The 21,834-nt window shown below is 42.5% G+C and overlaps 1 protein-coding gene across 7 annotated transcripts in view; it reads left to right on the plus strand.

Annotated features, from left to right (window-relative positions):
- Positions 1–1,286: 1,286 nt before the first annotated feature.
- Positions 1,287–21,834, plus strand: part of ASPH (aspartate beta-hydroxylase) — a 202,329-nt gene continuing 181,781 nt past the window's right edge. For 4 of the 7 annotated variants that reach the window (XM_057736089.1, XM_057736090.1, XM_057736091.1 and 1 more), the window contains exon 1: positions 1,349–1,670. In XM_057736089.1, coding sequence (XP_057592072.1) covers positions 1,547–1,670 — 124 coding nt within the window. In that variant the 5' untranslated portion in view covers positions 1,349–1,546. Of the gene's footprint in view, positions 1,671–21,834 lie in introns of all 7 variants that reach the window. The other 3 variants (XM_057736092.1, XM_057736093.1, XM_057736095.1) reach the window with 3 other exon arrangements.

The raw sequence follows: 21,834 nt of genomic DNA on the forward strand, positions 1-21,834 counted from the left end.
ACCCCCACCCCATCCCACCCCCCACAATGAAATAATGGTAAGGGGGACTGGATAGCAGAAATGATCTGTGAAGGCAGAAGGAGATGCCATAAGATAAAAGCTGAAAGAGCTGCTTCAGTAAAAACTCTGTAAGCTTCCCTGCCCCTGCTCTATCTTGGCAACTAACATTATTTCACAAAAAGGAGAGAGAGGCCTTTCCTCATGACGCAACAGGACCCTCCGTGGGCTTCTGTGGCTCAGAAGAGGCAGGTGGGGCCAGTGACCTGCCAGTGCAGGGTGGCAGGGCCGGAGAAGAGGAATAAATGCAGATGCCACTCTGCAACCTTGTCTCTGGTTCCTTAGCCCTCTTGAGACACTCCCAGGCGGTGCTCAGAGATAGGATCGCGAGCTGGAGGAAGATGTTAAGAAGTTACCAGAAATGTATCAAATCACCAAACATGTCTGGCTTGTCTGTTACGCACCAGGCATCGTGCTGGCAATCGGCGACACAAAGATGATGACGACGACGTCCCTGACCTCAAGTCCCCGTGCGGCTCATCCAGGGACCCGGATATTTTTCAGACCACGTGCGGAATTCAGAAGCTGCTGAAGGCCCACGGGGACCCACGGCTGGGGACATCAAGGGAAGAGGAACGTAGACGTCAACCCGGCGGAGAGAGATTTCAGATAGGGGGTGCCTTACAGGGCAAGAAAGGGAACTTTTTGCTTTACATTTACATTTGCACCTCTTAACTAAGATCGTCTGAAAATGTTGATGGCACAAACGAAAGAAGTCCTGCTTTAAAACCGAACGGATCAACTGCTTATGGCTTAAGCATTTAATTAGTCCTAACGTCACCATTTCGGAAATGTCTTAATATTAATACTGACAAGAAATATAATTTTTTTGTCAAGAAGCGGGGGTTGCATCCCTTGGCGTCTGTGTGCATAGGGAAGAGGGACAGGAACAGAATTCCCGGTGAAAGGCCAAGAGGAGGTGGGCTCTGTCCAGACGTTGCACACGTGTCGCCCGCCCCGCCCCATCCCAATCGTACCGGGTCCGCCAACCCTCGCGAGAGCCCTCTCGCCTTCCACGTCTGCCACGTTCCAAAGGACCGGGACAGACTGTTAAGTCGAAAGCAGCTCGCGCTCACAGGCGGCTGCGTCGCGCCAGAACAGCCCTAAATCTTCGGGGGGGCGGGGAAGCGCGGCAGGATTCCGCCCCACCTCATGGGGACCCTTGTGATTGGCTGCACGTCCCGTCACTCAGCCTCCCGAGGGCGGGGGAGGGGGCGGGCCTCAGCCGAGAAGGGGCGTGGCCTCGGGGGAGTGGGGAGAGAGGCGCGCTCTCGCGCCGGGAGGGCAGTCACCGGCTCGGCGCACGCGAGGGCGGGGCGCGCGCAGGAGGCACGCGGGAGAAAGTCCTCAGAGGCGCTGCGGGCGGTGCTGAGACAGCCGCGCCGCCGCAGGAGCCGCGGCCCGCACCCGCCGCAGCGCCAGCCGCCGCCAGCGCCCCCCGCGCCCTGAGGGAGCCCCCCACCCCTCGCCAGCTCCAGCGCTGCGCGCGATGGCCCCGCGCAAGAATGCCAAGGGCGGCGGCGGCGGCAACAGCAGCAGCAGCAGCAGCAGCAGCTCCAGCAGCCCGAGCAGCTGCACCAGCGGCGGCAGCAGCAGCCCCGGGGCCCGAAGAGGTCAGAGGCGCTGCGGGGCCGGGGGCCGGGGCCGGCCCTGAGGATGGGGCTCGGGCGGCGGGCGCTGCGGGTCCGCCTCCCCAGATGCCTCCGTGCGTCTCCTCCATCCTCCGCGGGGTTCCTCCTTTGGGCGCCAGGCGGAGGCCGCGCTCGGTGGGCCTGGCGGGCGGGCTGTGGGGGCCGGGCCGAGCGGGGTCCGCGGCCTCGGGTTGGTCACGCCGGGGAGTCCCTTCCCGGCCCATCCCTCACCTGCAGTGCGCAGCCGGGATGGAGATCGTATCGATCTCCCCTTTCTTGGCTTGCCGTGGAATTGGTGATGGGAGAAAGGGAAACAATTTACCTTTGACGTGCGTATTTTGGGGAGTTTGGAAATGAGCCAAAGTCAGAGAAAATAAGTTCCTGCCAAACCAGCAGCCTTTAAGAGCAACTCAAAGGAGAATGTTTTTTGAGGGCTGCAGGGGTGCGTGCGGGGGAGTGATTTGAATGTTCTTGAAGATTATTTTAAATATTTTTGCCTTTACGTAGCTTTCTTATAGTGCGTTGTAGTTGGCTTTAAAGTACCACAGAATAGCGTGGAATACTGGGTGAGGTTCTCTGTGTTTTCCCTTTGTCTTTTTAAAAAATCTATTGGACATTCACCTTTCTCTTCTATGTGCTTACCCAGCAAAGAGAGAACAGATGTTTTAAATCTTTCATCTCATATTTCAGTGGTTCTCGGTTTCTTTTATACTTCCTTTGACTGATATTTAGGATATTGAAACTGTAGTCCACATGTGTATTGAATGTGAGCTGGAAACTTTCTTTTTTGCAATGATTTTGGAGTCTTTGGTTCCGGAGGTCTACAAGTAATGTATTTATATGTATATAGAAAGTGAATCAGATAACTATAATCGTACTTAAAAACACTGTTTTTTAAATAGCACTTAACCACTATCTGAAATTATTTATTTTCACTTGTATTGCTTTCCTGTCTCACTCACTCCTTGTTCATTTCTATTCCCAACTCCTATAGTGGGTCTGGCCTTTAATAGGTGCTCAGTAGATTTTTGATTAGTGAATGAATAAATTTAAATGGCAGCACAATTAAAATCATTGCATAAATTTACATTCCAAGAACTAATGTTTGTATTGTGGAGAAAAAGTACAGTTTGAATTTCAAAGCAAGCATATTAATTCATCTTTGGCATAGGAAAAGTTGGTGTTCCTTTGTCACTTGTCCTTAAATGCCAGTCAGTTGACTTAAACAGGCAGAAGGGTAGATGCACTGTCTTGGGCAGCTCTGGCTACACTTTTTAAAGTTTCTAAATGAGAAGAGCCCATTGTGCAGTTTAAGCACCAAGCAGAGAAAGCTGATGAACAAGACTTTGATGTTAATTGTTTTCAAAGGTTTTCTGTGGCTGTTTACAAGGAAAGCACATCTTTGTTCCATCTTGTCCTTTGCCGTCGTGGATAGAGAGGACTGACTATACCTGAAGCACTGGCTTTTATTGTATGGCCCATTTTACTGGTAGGAATTAGTATCGGGAAGTGTGTATTATATTCCCACCCCCAGTGGTTCAAGAACTGAACCAGGTTTCACAGGTAGGTTAACCATGTAGAAAATGTTAGGACCTAAATGAACATATTCCAACTTTCATATTCAGGCATTTTAGAGCAAGTTCTGTCCATATTTGAGGATCTATAGCCTTTTAAGCATTTTACATATCGATTCTATGATGGTCATGAAACAGACATGGTGTATAAAAGAGAATATGTAAAAGAGAGAAGTAAGAAAAATCCCCAAACAGGATTGGTTTTGGAGTCTTGTGTGTTACATAGTGAGCATTCTTTTTCCGCAGCTGCTTTTTCAGTAAATGGTGAGTTCTGACTGTGTGCCCTGTGTGGAAGGCACTGAAGATGGAAAGGAAGATTCTCTGCTTTGTAAGCAGTTACACTGCAGTGTGAGTGTGTGATTCTATTTATATTGGTTTCTTATGGCAGGATATACTGGAAATATCGAGCCACTTCTCTTTTGTTGCTGTGTTTATTGGGTCCTTGATGTGTAGACATGGATGCCCAAGTCAATGCCCTGTGCTGGGAAAATCAGAGGCGCTGAAGAAATGTTATGGTGTTACAGAAGCTGTGGTGTTACCCTGAGGCCCAGAAGGACTGGCTAGCTCATTAAAGGTTGTGTGCTGCTTGTAAACCCAACTAGTTAATGGACGATCCAGAAGTAAGCCCAGGTTTTTCTGTTCTTCAATCATTATACTATAGGACTGGATTTTAGGTCCTCTAATTTTATAAGGTTTTATAGAAATCCTGGAGTTGAAGCAGATTATCTTCTAAGTTTCCTTCTGGCTCTCGTGGCATATTACACCCAGTTATTTAAGAAAAACATGCTTTTTTGTCATACCACCAATTGACTTCTCTTTTACTGAAATTGTTTGAAACAGTACGTTTGAAAATCTTAGTTTGAGAAGAAGTACATGGGCTCAAATAGTATGTTTTTTGAGATGTTTTGCATTGAGAGTTTGAAGCTGATGAAGACATTGGTCACATTAAACATTATTATTTCTTAAATTTGCATATGCAAGTACAGTGCAAAAAGGACCCAGTCCTTTGAAATAGACTTCCCTTTTAGGGAAAATGTGATTATCTGGACTTCCATTTATCTTGGTGGTCATTTTTTTCAAAAGTGGTGTTTTGAAACTGTGACTTTGGGGATTTATATAACAATTAGATTTTCTTTTTTTTAATGTTTTTTTATTTCTTACATTAAATTACATGTATTTAGAGTGCACAATTTGGTATCTCAATCTCTCAATTCATTCCCCACCCAACCCTCCCCGCTTTCCCCATCTGTGTCTCTACATCTGTGTCTCTATTTCTGCCTTGCAAACTGGTTGATCTGTAGCATTTTTCTATAGTCCACGTATATAACACAGATTTTTAAAGCAGGTGTCTGCTTTTTAACTCTTCAACTTAAATTGAAAACTGATAAGCTGTCTAGTTTCTTGCAGAGCTCAATTTTACCTTTTCCAGTTTTATTCTTTAAAATATAAAAGAAACGAGTAAATCGGACATCTTACCTTTAACTTGCATATGAAGACTTGACTTGCATGCCCAGTTGAGGCCAAGGGAAACTTCTTTCAGATTTATTGATTTGAAAATCTTGGTTAAAAAGGATTATGATGTGCTTTGGGACTTATTTTGTACTGACAGACACTGGTGTCTATAATGTTTTTGTTTAGTTTTTCCCTTTGGTGTGTCAATCAGTCTTTCCCTGTAGCTTCTAACTTGCCATCGGAATATAAACATCTGTCTATTAGTGTCGTGCTACTACATTACACTTTACCAGTAGGTGTCACTGTAGAACACCTTTTCCTCTTTCAGTTTGAAGCTTCAGATTAAGTAACACCAATTAGTCTTTTTATTTAATCAGCCCTGTACATACTCCAAACCGTTGATGGACAACTACTTAAAACTGCTCAGTCACTGCTGTTTAATTCTCTCAAAAATCTCTAACAGCAGGTTTTGAAATTTAGTAGTTAGAGTTGGTTCCTAGTGGTCTTGCATTGATAGACAGTATCTGTACAATTTATACATTTGCAGATATTTGATGGGTGTTAATCATTTAGAATTTTTTTCCTTCCTTTTTACTTTCCTTATTTCTTAGACTGCTTAGTAATTACCAGATACAATACATCGCTGATTGCCTTCTGGCTCCGTTGAATGAGGAGGCCTTGGTAAAATTCCTTTTCTTTAGTTGGTTAGGGCCAATTGCTTAATTCTCTGTTAGTCATTCTAGACTGAAAACATAGGAGATTGTGTGCTATTTTGTTTGTAAGACTGTGTGCTGTTTTGTGTTCAGATGAACAGCATTTTGACCACCTGGCCAGGTTGTATGAAACCAAGTGCTAAAAAAACATCCTAAGGGAATTCTTGAACACAATTTTGACAACCTGTGTTTGGCTTAGGAAGTAGAAGGAGAGATCTATACTTTAGCTTTGGCTTAAAATCATGTGTCTCAGAGACACAGGGTAACTTGGATAGAGGATCCTGTGGGCTCTCCACTCTATTTTTAGTTAGCATTGGAAATTTAACCTCTGAGCTCGCTGGTCCCAATAGAGTAAACCTTTTTTTCTCCAGAAGAACAAAGACAATGTAGTTTGGGAAAGTCTGATGACCTGGATTTGTATCCATTTAAGAACCACGTGACAGGTCACTCAAAATTTCTAATCCTGGTCTGCAATGGAAAGAATTATTCAGAGTTGTGATACCCTAAAATCAACTTTATATGGCTTCCCGTTTCTCAGATTTGTCATTAAAGTACCTCTAATGGTAAAAGTAAGTATAAAGCTTTGGAGGATATATAATCCTGTAGAGTGAAGCAGGCTACTGCATGCTTGAAATTTTTTTATGATTTATTTAAAGAAATCATTTTCTGTTATATTGTGTAGCATCTGTTTGAGTGAAGCGGAGGTTCTAGAGGTCATGTTTATACTGGGCTCTGAGTACCAGTTGACACACTTCTGTCTACCTCTGGGGGTGTAAGTATCCCATCCGCACATCAGCCTTCAAGTTGCTGATTTACCCTCTAATCCCTTCCAGATCTGTACTATTTTCTCTTACTCCAGCAGGGATGTTTTACTCCTTTGATGCTACTCCAGCACATTGTTTCAATATCATGAAAATATGCAACTTAGTTTGGGTCTTGGGTACTTCTGCGTTTCCTAAGCGGTTTGACTTCATTATGTACTAAGATACAGAACATTTTAAAATTAACTTCCCTTTAATAAATCCTGTGTGTCAGGAGAACCCATCTACAATTTACCCAGATCTCTGGGGAAAGCCACAGCCATCTGTCAGGAGAGGTGGGGGTGCTTGGGCTGGCTCCTTTGTTTCAGTATCTGCTGCCCCAGCATCCGTGCATGTTAGGATGTTCCTTTCTTCGTTCTCTTCATCTCTGTGCGTGCCTGTAGGGGCACCTATTCTGGAGTGCAGTGCTTTAGCCATTTCACTTTCTTCTGGTGGTGCTGGGATCTGAGGTGGTATTTCCTCATCAGTCATTATTATTTTTTAGTGAGGGTGCTTCAGGCATCTGGTCTGCATTTAATATTTGTTTCTCTAGGGTGTGTCTTGATTACCTTTGGCTGACGTGGACAGCTTTTAATGGAAAATCACTGATCAGATTGATGACGTCCGAGGACAGATTTGCTGTAGATAACCTATTAGACTCAAAGGGAATTTTGAACTCACTTGGTGAATAAATCTTTAGAGCAGATATTTAAACGATCTTTTGAAGGATTGGGGCTGTTTCTTTGGCCCCCTGCGAGTTCTAGGTGGCTTGCCTAGTCATTCTGGCTGTACTGTGACTGCTCTCATCTGCTGTGGAGGCTCGCTGTGCTTTAACATCGATGGAGCTGGGGGCGGTGGTGGTGGGATGACTAGTTGAGCAGAGTGGAAACCATTATCCCTGTAGTTGGAGAGATGCCAGCATTTCTCTCCCGCATGTGTTCCTACAGATTTAACCCCGTGACTCATTCTGTACGGAAGCCAGCAAGCATCAGTCTTAGTTTTGAGTAAGAAAATTGAGTTGAGAAAATAATTTTATTCTATCACCAGCATTGTTTAACTGCCATTTCTCGTATCTTATATAGATCTGACAGCCTTTGCTGTCATTAGTGCAGACTGAGTGCTGTTTTGTTGTTCTCTCTTGTCTCTAACTTCTGGCTCTTGTTTATCATATTGCTAATATACAGTTTCTCACACTGTCTTTCACACTCTGTTTTTAATTCAGTTTTCCTGAATTGGTCTTCTGGAAAGTCTTTTTTGGTCTTAGGTTCACAGGTAAATTTTATTTGGAAGTTAATTTTTTTCCCTTACATGAAAATAAGAATCTGTGTTGTGTTTATTGAAAGAATACCCAGCATTTAACTGTTCCATTCTTTGAATCAAATCACTTTGAATAAGATGCTTGAAACTTACTGAATTTTATAAAGTATTTATAAATTACTTCATGCTTTTTGGTGGAGAGCCATCTCTCTTACTTTTAGAATATAAATATTTCTGTATGCTGCTCTTTAAACTATCTATTTGTAAACATATTAAGGCGTATAAATAGGTATAAAGAGTAATGCAGTGACTACCATGTATCCACCATAGAGATGAGGAGGTAAAATGTTACCAAATCCTTGGTTTCTCCTCTCCTGTGTTATCCCTTTCCAATCATTCTTAAACATTTTGTGATAATCACTGTCATGCATTTCTTCATAATATATATGTTATATGATGTTATATTGCATATTGTATACTACATATCCATTTACATCAAATATATTTATTGTCAGATGCCATATACGTGAAAATTGCTTAGGAAGTATATCTCTATCCCTATGTGTAGAAATGTTGTATATGTATACACACACATATATACATATATGCATGCATGCATGCATATACATCTGTTTAGCATATGTTAAAAGTTTTACGAATAGGCTCATACTCGACATACTAATTTGACATTATTTTTGAGATTCTACCAAACTGGTTCTTTGTTTTCATATATATAGTTCACTATTTGAATGTGCCACTTTTTCTTTAGCCATGCTGGAGTCCAAGGCCACTTTATTTGTTTTCTTTTTCTTTCCTTTCAAACACCACTGCCCTGAACACTCTTGGAGCTGCCCATCCCCTTGTATACATGTCTAAGTGTTTTTCTAGAGCGTAATTTAGGATTAGAGTTGTTGGGTCATAGCAACTACACATATTAAACTTTACTAGGTATTGCCTTTTTTTTTTCAACCCCAAAGTGGTTGTATCACTTTACACTCCCACCCCCCACGAGTGCAGCTACCTGTGTGTTGCGACCACATTACCAATGCTTGGCCTTTACTATTACAAGTTTAGTGGGTGTGAAGTAGTATTTTGTGTTTTAAACTTGCATTTCCCTCATCACGAATGAGGTTACTAGTAAGAATAGCCATTTGAGCTTCCTTTTCTGTGAATTGTTTATCTATATTACCTATTTTTCTAGGCTTTTCAATTTTTTGATTTGTAGAATTTGTTTCTTTATCCTGAACCTTATGATTGTGTGATAAAGAGCTTCTCCCAGTCTGTGATTATTCACATTGTCACTTTCTGTGGTATATTTTGTTGAACAGAATTTTTCAATTTTTAATATATTGATAATAGCATTTTTCTATTTTCTACTGTATGGTTTGTGCTTTATTTAAGACATCTTGTCTAACAGAGATCGTAAAACATTTTCTACCTTTTTCTATAAAATATTCTTAAATTTTGCCTTTCACATTTAGATGGCTAAACTATGAGGTGTAGACTTTATTGTATATGTTGTGAAGTAGGGATCTGATTCAATATTTTTACAGAATGGGTAATGAAAATTTCCTGTACCATTAGTTGAAGTGTTTTCTTTCTGCACTAATCTGCTGTATCACCTCTTGTAGGTAGATACCTGTGGCTCTCTTTTGTTCCTGGCATGTAGAATTGGGCAAGTCCTTCTACCCTTTTTCATCGTTGTCCTCGTTGTTCTTGGACCTTTCCTTGCCTGTGTCTTTTTAGAGTCTGCTCATCAAGCTAAGTTTCATGAAAACTATTTCGGGATTTTGAACTGGGATTGTATTGAATTTATAGAACAGTTTGGGACAAATACACATTTATAGTAATGAGTCTTCCTGTACATGATTATAGTGTAACTTCCTATTTAACTCTTACAATGAATTTTTATAATTTTATCCAATTTTTTATTAGATTTAGTCTATTTTATTACTTTATGTTTTTAAACTAACATTTTATTTTTTAAATTTATTTTATTTATTTTTATTATTTTTTATATGTCCTTATTGGAGTATAATTGCTTTACAGTGTTGTGTTAGTTTCTGCTGTACAACAAAGTGAATCAGCTGTATGTATACATATATCCCCATATCCCCTCCCTCTTGAGCCTTCCTCCCATCCTCCCTATCTCACCCCCCCATCCCACAAAGCACTGAGCTGATCTCCCTGTGCTCTGCAGCAGTTTCCCACTAGCTATCTATTTTACATTTGGTAGTATATATATAAAATAACATTTTATTAGGAAAATTTAAAATATACATCAAAGCTAAAAGAATTGTATGATGATCCCATCATCAGGTTTTACATTTAATATATTTGCTTTATAGTCTACTCATCAATTAACCTATTCTTCTGTGCATTTCAAAGTAAGATGTAGACATCAGTGTACCTTATTCCTAAACGTGTGTGCATGCCTGTCATTGGATCTCAACATTTGTATGGTCTCCTTGCTCTTTCCCCCACTGAGACAATATTTTCTTACAGTAAATAGCACACATCTCAGTGTATGGTTTGAGATATCTTTATAAAGTACAGTACACATCTTTGTAACCCAACCAAGATGGAGACTATTTCTGTGACTCCAGGAAATTGTCTCAACCCTCTTCATGGCCACCACCTCAGCCCTCAGAGGCACCATTGTGCTAACTTTTCTCAGCGCAGGTTGGTATTGTCTGTTCCAGAACTTCATTTTGTAAGTACTTTTCGTGTAAGGCTTCTTTGACTCAGCACATCTTTGAGGCTCATCCATGTTGCTGGTGTGAGTACCTTGCTCCTTTCTATTGCCAGGTGGTTTGTTGTGTGAGCATAGCGCAGTGTGTGACACATTCTTTTATTGATGGACACTTGAGCTTTTCCTAGTTTGGACTAATATGGAGAAAAGTCTATGGATATTGTAATATTGAAGAAGTTTTTTTTTTCCTTTTTGTGGTGGGCCTATTTCTTCATTTCTCATGAGCAAATACCCTGGAGAGGAATTAGTGGGTTATAGGGTAGGTGTATATTTAGCTTTATTAAAAACAAACAAACAAAAAACAAAAAACAAAATCAAACCCCAAAAAACTGCCAAAATGTTTCCAAAGTGGTTGTACAATTTAATTTAGCTCCCACCAACACTGTGTGGGAATTTGTTGTTCTACATCTGTGACAACATTTGGGGTCTTAATTTTAGCCATTCTGGTGGGTGTTCAGTGACTTCTCATTGTAGTTTAAAGTTGTCTTTCCCTGATGACTATGGTGTCATGTACTTTTTCTTGTGCTTATTGGCTGTATACGTTATTATCTTCCTTTGTGAAGTTTCTGTTTAGCTTTTTTTGCCCATTTTTATTGCTTTTTTTGTCCTCTTGTTATTGAGCTGCAATTTTTATATATTCTGGATAGACGTTTTTTTCATACATATATATGAAAAATTATCTGCTATATATATATATATGAAAAAAACTTCTCTATATAAGTATAGCAGATATTTTTACCAGTATATAGCTTGCCTTTTCATTTAAGTAAAATAGTTTGAAGAGTGATTATTTTTAATGTTGATGGTTTTTTTTATGGTTTTGTTTTCTGTATTTTGTCTAATAAGCTTTTTCTATTCCTAAGTCACATAGCTATCCTCCCATATTTTCTTCTAGAAGTTTTGGTGTTTAGGTCTGCAATCCATCTCAAATCAATTTTGGGTTAGTTTTTTGTTTTTGTATATGGATATCCAGTTGTTATGGCACCATTTGTGGAAAAGACATGGTTTTCATCATTGGATTGCTTTTGGTACTTTTGTGAAAAACCATATGACAATATAATTGTAGACCTATGTCTGCACTCTATTTTCTAGAACTTTCAGACTTGTTTGATTATTTTATGGATTTTAACTACTCTAACTATTTAGTTGTTAACCACTAAATACACCTGGAGGCCTGACATGGATCTAAGATACAGTTTCTCACGGGCTCTGTGGTATTGGTAGATTTATGTGTGAAACATAACTGCCCTTTCTGCTCTGTAAGATTTTGTAGCGTAGGACATCTTTAAGGTGAAATTAGTGTAAGTGAAGGTGCAAAGCTTATAAGCAACTTGCATTTATTTTTTCTTCTAGAGGTAGTGCAGTATTTGGGTTAGTAAGTCCCCAGGCCAATTGTTAGAATGCTCTCGTGCTTGTGAGACATTTGAGATGTCTAATAAGGATGGAATGAGATCGAGTAGGATCGAGCACTGCTCACCAGATTAAGTAGGTATTGATGAGGAATACATTACGTACATTCAGGACCTTTGCCCTCCCTGGCCCCCAACAATGCCTTGCAGGCTCTCTGTGGTTTCTTAGTTGGTTTTTACCCACGTTTTCAGCCCCAGCTATTTAAATCCTCAACTTTCTGAGCCCAGGACCTACTATACTTTCCTCAGTTTTGGCCGATGGCTTCCTCCCGTTGTGCAAGGAAACCAGAGGACATCCTTCCACGTGCTCTTCTCTTCAGTGGGGGGTGGGGTTGACCTTTGAGTTGCATGGCGTTGGGAGGCAACTGATGTGAGGCTGATGGGGACACAGGGTCTAGGACCTACAGTGGGTGTGAATGTACCCAACAGCTGAAGTATATCTTGAATGTGCAGTTCAATAAAGCTCCTTTTCTTTCTTCAGACTGAGGAGCAAGCCCAGTTGGGTGGTCGGTGAGTGAAGATGACCGAGCACCACAATTAGGATTTAAAGTCTGGTCCATTACAGCTCTTGTGGACCTTTGGCTCCCACACACCTAAGAGGGAAGCCAAGGCTGGGGTCGGAGTCCTGGGTCTCTCTGGGGTCCCTCAGTGGGCACCATTTTCTCGGAGACCTGAACCATCACTTACCTTCTCCCTGAGAACTCTCCTCCACCCCCACCCACATCCTGGACCACCTTCTTTAGGCTTTCTCATTAAATAAAAAACAGAAGAGAAGACACAAAGATCTTGTACTCTGCCTCCTCTACCCAGCCAGGTACTGCAAATGAGTAGCATGGCTTCTTAGTCTTTTCTCCTAAAGGTCTTTCTGGAATCAACAGTGACTCATAATCCCAAATCCACTGGGCTCTTCTTGTTCCTTTTCTTTATCTGCTCTCGGAAGGATAGTTTTCCCAGGAGTCTTTGCTTGGCCCTGGTCTAATCCCACACCACACACTCTGCACTTAATAACAGTAGTGACAGAGGAAAAACATAGCACCTGTTACTGACTGCTGACTGTGTTCAGACACTGTGTACTTCTTTATATTTTAGCATTGAATTCTCACAGTAATCCTCTGAGTTCCCTTTTTGTAGATGAAGAAATGGAAGCTTAGGTCAGTTTGTCAAAGATCGTGGAGCTCTTAAAAGTCAGAGCTGGAGTCAAGATCTCAATTCTGCGGACTTCCCTGGTGGTCTAGTGGTTAAGACTCCGTGCTTTCAATGCAAGGAGTGCAGGTTCGATCCCTGGTGGGGGAGCTAAGATCCCACATGCTGCACGGAGAGGCCAAGAATATATGGGAAAAAAACAAAAAGGTCCCAATTCTGACTCCAAATCTACTTTAGTTGAATGTTTTAGATCGTCAGCAGTGGTTGCTTGGATTACTCACAGCTGGTCCCATTTCATCCTTCCATCATTGTTATCTTCATAAAGTGGAAGTTAGACCATGTCCCTTATTTGAAAACCTTGAGTGGCTCCCCTGGGTACTCAAAGCATAGCTTAGATTCCTTAGTACCATCTAGGAGGCCCCTCATGGTCTTGCCTCTCTTACCCTCTCTAGCCATTCTCAGCCTCCCTCTCTTTATGTTAATTTAGCCATATGTAATCACTCTGTAGCCTCTGCACTTGTACTTGCTGTTTCTTCTGCGACAGCTCCTCGCTTTCTCTTTCCTTATCAGTTCTTCCTCTTTCCCTTCACCATCTCCCCAGAGACTGGGTTTTGCAGCCCACTTCCCCCACCCCAGCATGAGCTTCTGTGGCACCCTCAGTCACTGTTTTAGCATCCTCATCGGTTCACGGGTTCCTTCAGCAGATGAAAGTGTGACCCAATCACTGACGACAAAATAGACTGAACTGGACCCAAGTACTAGTGCTGCCACTCATTTTTGACCTTTAGTATGTCAACAAACCTCTCTAAGCATCTTTAAATATTTCTCCATCGTTCAAATGGAGATAATACTACTCCTATCATACTTATGACGATTGGCTGCAAAGTAACACATAGTAGGTGTTTCCTAACTACAGGTATTCTATATGGTGGTGGTGATACCACCACGAACAAAACAGACTTTTTGTTTTGTACCATGATGATCTGTTGTCTTTCATTCTTGCTTGATGGTAAGGGAAGCTCTGTTAGGAACAGACACCAGACGCAAACTCCCGTACTTGATTTCATTTAAGAAGATGTGATGTGATCATACCAGATATGTCAGGATCACTGGCTCAGAATGTCCTCAGGGCATGTACCGTCTTAGTGTAGGTGTCTGCCATCCTGAGGCTGGCTCCTCTGGGGTTCGGGATGGCGGGGGGCCGGTGGCCTGTTGGGATTGCTTGCCTCCCGTTCAGCAGAAGAGGGCTTTTTCTTTTGTGCTTAGAGCAGGCCTCCTTGGCTCAGTCCTGTCTGTCTCACCATTGCTGGCTGCGGAGGGGTTGCCGCGATTGTTCCCATCAGGGGTCAGCATTGTGGACGCTCTATCTCCCTCGCAGCTACTACTATCATTTTCTCATGTTGATACACTTTTCATTTCTTTTCAACTGATTTAAAAAGTCAAAACCATTCTTAGTTCCTGGTTCATCCAAAAATGGGAAGTGGGTCGCAGTTTGTGCACCCTGGTCTAGAGTGGTTACTAGGGTTGGAAAAGTTACTCTTAATGTTTGGGGCAGGTAAACACTGTGTTCCATTTTCTTTTTGTCTCCAGTGCTTAAATGATTGTCTGGGCACAGTAGGTGCTCAGTAAATATTGGAACGAGCAAACACAGGGAAAATTCTTACTTCCCTCTCATAGATCAAAAGGGCATTGAGGGTATAGGCTGTGTTTCTGTGTCTTCTACACTGCCTTGAATGTAATGAGTGCCCCAAAATTATGTGCTGCCTGGGTGGATTTTTTTTTTTTGGTGGGGGGTGGGGGTTAAGTTATGGGCCATAAGACAGGTCACAAAGTCCTCTTGATGTTTATAAGTGTTGGAGCTAAAGAAATAAAAATTATTAAGATGTGGAGAATTGTTTAAATGCTCACGTCCCTGCTGGTAGTTTCAGCATAGTAATACTTAGGCCAGTGGGAAGCATTCAGAGTTTGCTTGTTCTGACTGGGAGGAGAGTTAGGCAGAAGCAGGCATTTATTTGTTCTGCATTTTGTGACATTAGAAAAGCTCTGCTTACTTTGAGAGATTTTGCAACAGTTTGTGGTAGTGCAGCCTGAGCGCAGGACGGCAGTCAGGGTGCTTGGTGACTTTTGTCCCGGGTGACCTCAGCCAGGGGAGGGAGGGAGTGAGTTCGGTGAAGCTGGAGTCAAGGGAGGGGTTGGGGAGGGAGGTTAGAGCAAAGTGAGTCAGTGAGAGTAGAGTTAGGGAACACCTGAACAGGTGGTGACTTTGACCCTCAATTTGGTTTTGAGCTGGGACAGGATTTGGAGGAAAGAGACGGACTTGGGAGTGTGGGGCGGGGCAGCTGAGTTGATGAAACCAGTGGGGTCCTAGCTGGACCTGCCCTGGCCATTCCGGCCCCTCACCCAGAAGCAGCCTGTGGTCTAGTTTTGTTTTCAGAATACTCCATGTGTGTTAGATTTGCTTTACCATCTAGATGGCACGAAAAACGTTTATATTTACATTTTTGTGTGTGGGGGAATACCGTGTAAATTGTCCAGTGAAGTTAATGAGGTTTACTATGTCCTGGGTCCTGTACTCTGTGGGGAGGGGATACAGCAGTCAGATCTAACACCAGCCTCTGGGAAGGTCACCGTCCTATGGGCTGCAGAGCAGTAGATACTTGTTGGATGAATGAGGTGCGCATAGTCAGGGAACAGGGAAAGGAAGACTAAAGTGCGAACCAGCTGAGGCTTTTCAGGACTCTCAAAACTACAGCCCTAGCTAATGTTTTCTGAGCATTTAAACTCTGGGGAAACATGCAAATTAGAAGAGGTGACAAAGACACTCGAGGGACAAATGGCCCATTTTTATTAAAGGAAAGAAAGAAAAGTAGATTCAGGGCAATTCTAAACTGATGTCCCATGACGATCCTAGGCAAATTCTAAAATTAAAAATTATTATTTTCAGTGGACAGAGAAGAAAGCCGTGAGCCCTAGGAGACACTGCAGGTTGACGAAGTGCAGGGTCTCATTGTGCATTTTGATAAGCTTCCTAGACAAGTGACCAGAATACAATCTTGTAATTTTTCCTGACTTCACCAAGGTGTTTAACACCACCTCTGAGAATCCCCCTGGGCCTCGGATGGCCAAGCATCGGTCCCCTGACAGAGTGTGGATCAAAAAGCCGACTGCAGCACTGGCCCCCGGGTCGCTGATTTCATGGGCTGATGTCAGTGTCAAGAGTGCCCTGCCCAGTTAGTGTCTCTTAAAGTAGCGTGTGGTGCGGAAGTGAGGGCAGTCAGTCAGTCCCGGGAGGAAAGAGACACCATGCGGCAGCCTGGCTGGGGGGTGAACTTTGACAGGGTTGTACACTTCTGCAAGATGAGCTCGTTGCTGAGGCTAAGCTGGGACAGGCTTGAAGCAGTCGGTGTATTTTCAAGAAGGCCTAGTGTTTTGTTTTGTTTTGTTTTGTTTCGTTTGGGTTGGGTTTTTTAATTGCTTGCCGTCTCATCAGAGGGCGCTTGATGTGTCTGACAGGGAATGCCTTTGCGTATTAGTGTGATGGGGACCGGTGAGACAGGGGACATGACCAGGTGAGGGAGGAGAACGTCCCTCCCTGTGTAGCTCGGGCTGCATCTGGAATTGTGGGGGCTGCATATTGGTGGGGGGGGGCGTGGTGGAGATGGTTGGGGGGGAGTGCCATTCTGATGAGGCCCTGGGGTGAGGGTATGTTAACCCAGCGTGGGGGAGGGGTGAGCACCCTGGGGACGCTGGCCCAGGTGGACCCCCCCACCATCAGGAGACAGCAGAGGAGTTAGGCTTATACTCCTGGGTGAACCTGAGGCAAAACTCAGGGCATGCAGCGGAAATGTCCAGTGAGCAGACGGAGATCTGTGGGCAGAACTTGTGTGGAGGAGATCGTTTTCCCTTTGGTTTGTCATAAGTCGGAGGCCAGAGGCAGAATCGGTGCTTTTCATTACTGCTGGGTTTAGGCCTTGGTCCTTGACTTCTCTTATTTTATTTATTTATTTATTTCCTGTTATTTATTTTAATTTTGTTTTTATTTTTGTATTTATCCAACCTTTTGTTTTGAAACTTTTACCACGCTTACACTTTTTTTTTAAATTCATTAACCTGATTTAATCCACACTGAAATTAATCTTTTTTTTTTTTTTTTTTTTTTGGCTGTACCACATGGCATGTGGGATCTTAGTTCCATGACCAGGAATTGAACCCAGGCCCCCTGCAGTGGAAGTGCAGAGTCCTAACCATTGGACTGCCAGGGAATTCCGTGTTTTGAAACTTTTAAACCTATTTAACAGTGAAAAGACTTGTGTACTCTTCGCCTGGATTTACCAGCTATTGGCGTTCGGTCACGTTTGCTCTCTTTGTGTATTGATCTTCCTTCCTTCCTTTCTCTCTCTCTCTCTCCCTATCTCTGGGGCACCTTTGAAGGTAACCTGTTCATGACAGTTCAATTTCCGAAACTACTTCTTTCCCCATGCATCTCTTAAGGACACAGTAGGGTTCTCAAACTCAAGGAATGTAACCCTGATATGGTATTATCTACACACACTCCCTATTGAGATTCCTCTAAGAGTCTCCAGAAGCATCCTTAAAACTTGACGCTTTTAAATTTTTAAATGTTTTACTTATCCAGAATCCAGTCATGAATTAACCTGGGATATTTTTAACATTGCAGATTTTTAACCTTTGCCTTCTGGAGTATCTGATTCTTTAGGACTAGAATGGGCCTGGAAATCTGGATTTTTCCCAACTTTTTAGTGTGAAAAAATGCAGACCTTCAAGACTGCTATAAGACAAGTTTGTTTAGATTCACCAGTTGTTTTGATGCCTTTGCACTTTCTATTGGTCTCTCTAGACACGCACACACCATTTTATTTATTTATTCATTTTGCTAAACCATGTAATTAAATCAAGATACTTTACCCGAATTCTTCTGCACGTTTTTCCCAAGAGCAAGCAAGGAAATACTGCTGCCTGACCACAATGTAGTCATCACACTCAGAAAGTTTGACATTACTCCCAGCACTGTTAACTAATTAAAGTCCGTATGCAAATCTTCCTAATTTATTCCAATAGTAACCTTTAAACAGCCCCCTCCACCTTTGAATTGTTGATGTCTCTTCTACTTAAAATTTTTTTTTAAATAGATTTTCTCCCACAAAGTCTCATGAGTAAACTATGTGGCTTTCCTCTAAAATACATTGCTTTTTGTGATATTCTATACATCTTACAAGGTGGAGAAGGTGAAAATCACAGTAAAGAGAAACTTTGATTTCTTCCTTTACAACAGACTGGTAATTTAAATGTGTGAGTCATGAGAAGTCAGGGGAAAACATGCTGGTAAAAACACAAGTACACTGGTTTTTGAAAGAAGAGGTTCAAGTCTTGGCAGGGCAGTTGGGTGGCAGAGGAGTTAGATTTATTCTATCCAGTTGAATTTGAGGGAAAAATAACTAGCTTGGAAACTTTTTGTGACTCATTGGAGCTAAAGAAAATAGTCCTTAAAGTAATCAGAGTTCTTTTGCTTTTCCCCTGTGATGTCTACCACTTACACACATTTAGTTGACATCCTGGACTTTGGTTTCATGAAAAATGTCCTTTTCACTGGCACAGAGTTTGAGCCAGTGACAAGGCTTCTGTGAACAATCGTGCCACAGACCCAGTGATTCTGTAAAAGTGCTGAAATAGACATCACACTTGAGAACGTAAAGCATGGAAACCCTGTCAAAGTTTAAGTAACATTTTCCGATTTGGTGATGTACTTAAACTATATATAAAATTAATACATTAGACATCATCAAAATTAAAAACTTTTACCCATGAAAAGATGCTTTAAGAAAATGAATAGGACAGTCATAGCCTGGGAGAAAATTTTGTAGCACATATATCTGGTAAAGGACAGGTGTCCAGGAAATACAAGAACTCCTGCAGTTCAGCTTAAAAAAAAATTTAAAAAATAGGTGGATGTGCAAAAGATTTGAATACACAGTTCGTGAATGATAAATAAATCGCTAATAAGCACATGAGAAAAGTGCTGAAACATTGGCCCTCAGAGGAATGCAAATTAAACCACAGTGAGATACCACTGCATACTCGTCAGGACGGCTAAAATTAAAAAGGCTGACAACACCAAATGTTGACAAGATCTTAGAACAAAAGAACTCTTATATATTCTTGGTGGGTGTGTAAAATGGTAGAATCACTTTGGTAAAAGGTCTGGCAGTTTCCTATAGTACTAAGATTGCTGCCCTGTGACCCAGCAATTCCACTCCTAGGTATTTACCCAGGAGAAAGACAAGCATGTATTTCTAATATGGAAGCAGTCATCTTGTACAAGAATATTCCCAGCAGCTTTATTTGTAACAGTTCATAACAGGAAACAGTCCAGTTCTACCAATAGGAGAATACTCTGATATACTCTGGTGTATTTATCCAAGGAATACTTCCCAGAAACAGGAAGGAATGGAGTACCACTGAGTATAGCATACGCGGCTCTCTGGGACATAAAGGTTGCGAAGGGAGGCCTTACACAAGTAAGAACATACCATGTGATACCATTTTTATGACATTTCAAGTACAGGCAAAACTAACCTACAGTGAAAAAAAAAAAGCAGAACAGTGGGGCTGTCCCTGAGGTTGGGGTTTGTGTGGAATGTGGCTGGTAAGGGATGAGAGAACTTAGGGGTTAATGTTCTATGTCTTGATAGGGATTTGCATCACAAAGTATATGTTTTTGTAAAAACTCAGGGAATAGGGAGTATACACTGAAAATGAAGGCATTTCATTTTATGTAAATGGTACGTAGAAATGGTGAGTATTGGACTGTGGTTTATGATACAGAGGCTGCAGTACTTAGGGGAAGTGTGTTCATGTCCTACAGTTTATTTTGAAATGTATGAGACATATGAGTTAATGGATATAGTGGGATGAATAGACATGCCATAAGCAAGGTAATTAAATGTTAATCGTAGCATCTGAGTGATAGGCATATGGATAGTCTACATAAAATTCTTTCAGTTTTGCTCTGTGTCGGAAATTTCTGTAATAAAATATTTTGAAAATATTCCTGTGTTGTTTGTTTGAATCCCATGAAATAGCCATTTTTGTGGGCCCCATGTGGTCAGTTAGGGGCAGTTTGTCGTGGGTCAGCCCGCATTTTGTAGCTGCTTGATTTAGCAGGCTTTGTCTGGCAGGGTACTAGCACGAAGCTTCGTTTTCCTCCCGTCATTGTGGTTAGTTGGACTAGATTAATCTCTGGGTAACAGAGGCTCTTGACCATCTCTGGGACAGATTCCTTAACACCCAGTCACTATCCATTTCTAAAAGTCTGTCTGCTTTAAATATGATCTCATTTTCAATGCAGACTTTCTTGTCTTCAGTTGGCAGGAAGGCAGGAGGGCCTGAAGTGGGGAAGTGGTGTTTGCTTTCTCCCCACCTGGTCTGCTTTGGGGCGGTGCCCTTCCTGCCTTTCTTAGGCTCTAGCTTGTCGGGAGTGCTGGGGAAGGGACAGGGAGAGAGGGAAAGGCCTCTGTCCCCTCACTGGTCCCTATTGGAGTCTGCTGCTGGTTACGGTCAGCTGGCCGTAATTGCCCGCAAGTGACAGGCACCGAAACGCTTCCTCCGTGAGTTCTCTGGAAGGCCTGGTGGGACCCTCCCAGGGCGTATGATGTCTTCCAGCTCTCCTGGCAGAGCTCCCCACCCCCTCTTCCTCCCGAAAGTCCCTTGCCTGGCAGTCAACCCTTTAGAGTGAAATGCGGGCAAGATGGTACAAACCCCAGTTCTCCCTTGCAGCCCTCTTCAGGCCAGGGGAAGCTGACACCTTGCTGGGGGGTGCAGAAGGCTTCGCGGTTGCTGCCTTTTCTCTGCAGCAGTCCCTCCATGGTTCTCCGTGCTCCTGCTCAGCTCGGCTGAGGGTGGGCCAGTCCCCAGGGCTGCTGTCACTTCAGACCAGCTGGTCACACATTTGGAGATCCCCACAACCACTCTCAGGCTTGATAACTCATGGGCATAACTCAGAACTCAGGAAAGTGCTCTCTGCACCGTTGCAGTTGTGTTACAGCGAAAGGATACACATTAGAACCAGGCAAAGGATGAGGCTCAGGGCAAAGCGGGAAGCTTCCGAGCACAAAGCTCCCATTGTCCTCAGGGACATCAGTGTGTGACAGTGTGTACAGAGTATTGCCAACTAGGGGAGTTCATCTGAGCCTTTGGTACCCAGAGGTTTTTACCTGGGGCTCCATCACATACTGCGAGCATGGCCTCCCTTAACTGATACAGCCATCCAGCCTGTACTGAAGCCTCATCGTAAATCACATTGTTAGACTGTTCCGTGACCAAAGCCCCCAGGCAAACCAATCACTCCTATCAGGCTGGACATGCCAGGGACCTCCAAGTAGGCAAGGGCAAATGGGTGAAGTTAATTCTTCACTATGCAATTTACAATTGCAGCCATTCTTGCTTTTTATTTATTATTTTTTATCTGGTTCATTGTTGTCAGTTTATTTAGTAAAGGGTTGTCGGCTGCCCCTCAGAATGTATTGTGATGCATAATTGCATCAACTTTTTGCCCTGTGATTTTTTTTTTAAGACCCATGTGTTTTGTAGTTTACATGTGAATTTTCCATATATTTTGTGCTAATGCGTTTATTTACTCCCTGTCTTCCCTCCCTGTTTGCACCTATAGGGCACTTTGTTGTAAATGCTGAATTCTTTTGCCCTGGAAAGTGGGGACTGGTGGGGATCTTTTGCTGTCTAAATGGGTTAAGGTCAAAACCTTCAGGGACATAGCAGCAAATCGGTGGTGGTCACACATAATGGCTTTGTGACCTAGTCTCATTGCCACAGAATTAGAGTTAAAGGAGTACGAGTAGGCATCTCTGTTGTTTTTAGTTTTGAAAAAAGAACTTTTGTTTGTTTGTTTGTTTTTTAACAACTTTTACCACCTCAGAGTTTCTGAATGGACACCACAACTTACTTTTTTTTCTTCTAGTGGAGGGAAAGTTGCCCTTTTATTATTGTTATTATTACAAAACTCTCTCAAGTA

The sequence above is a fragment of the Hippopotamus amphibius genome, chromosome 5 (genome assembly GCF_030028045.1).
Source record: "Hippopotamus amphibius kiboko isolate mHipAmp2 chromosome 5, mHipAmp2.hap2, whole genome shotgun sequence".
Taxonomy (NCBI): domain Eukaryota; kingdom Metazoa; phylum Chordata; class Mammalia; order Artiodactyla; family Hippopotamidae; genus Hippopotamus; species Hippopotamus amphibius.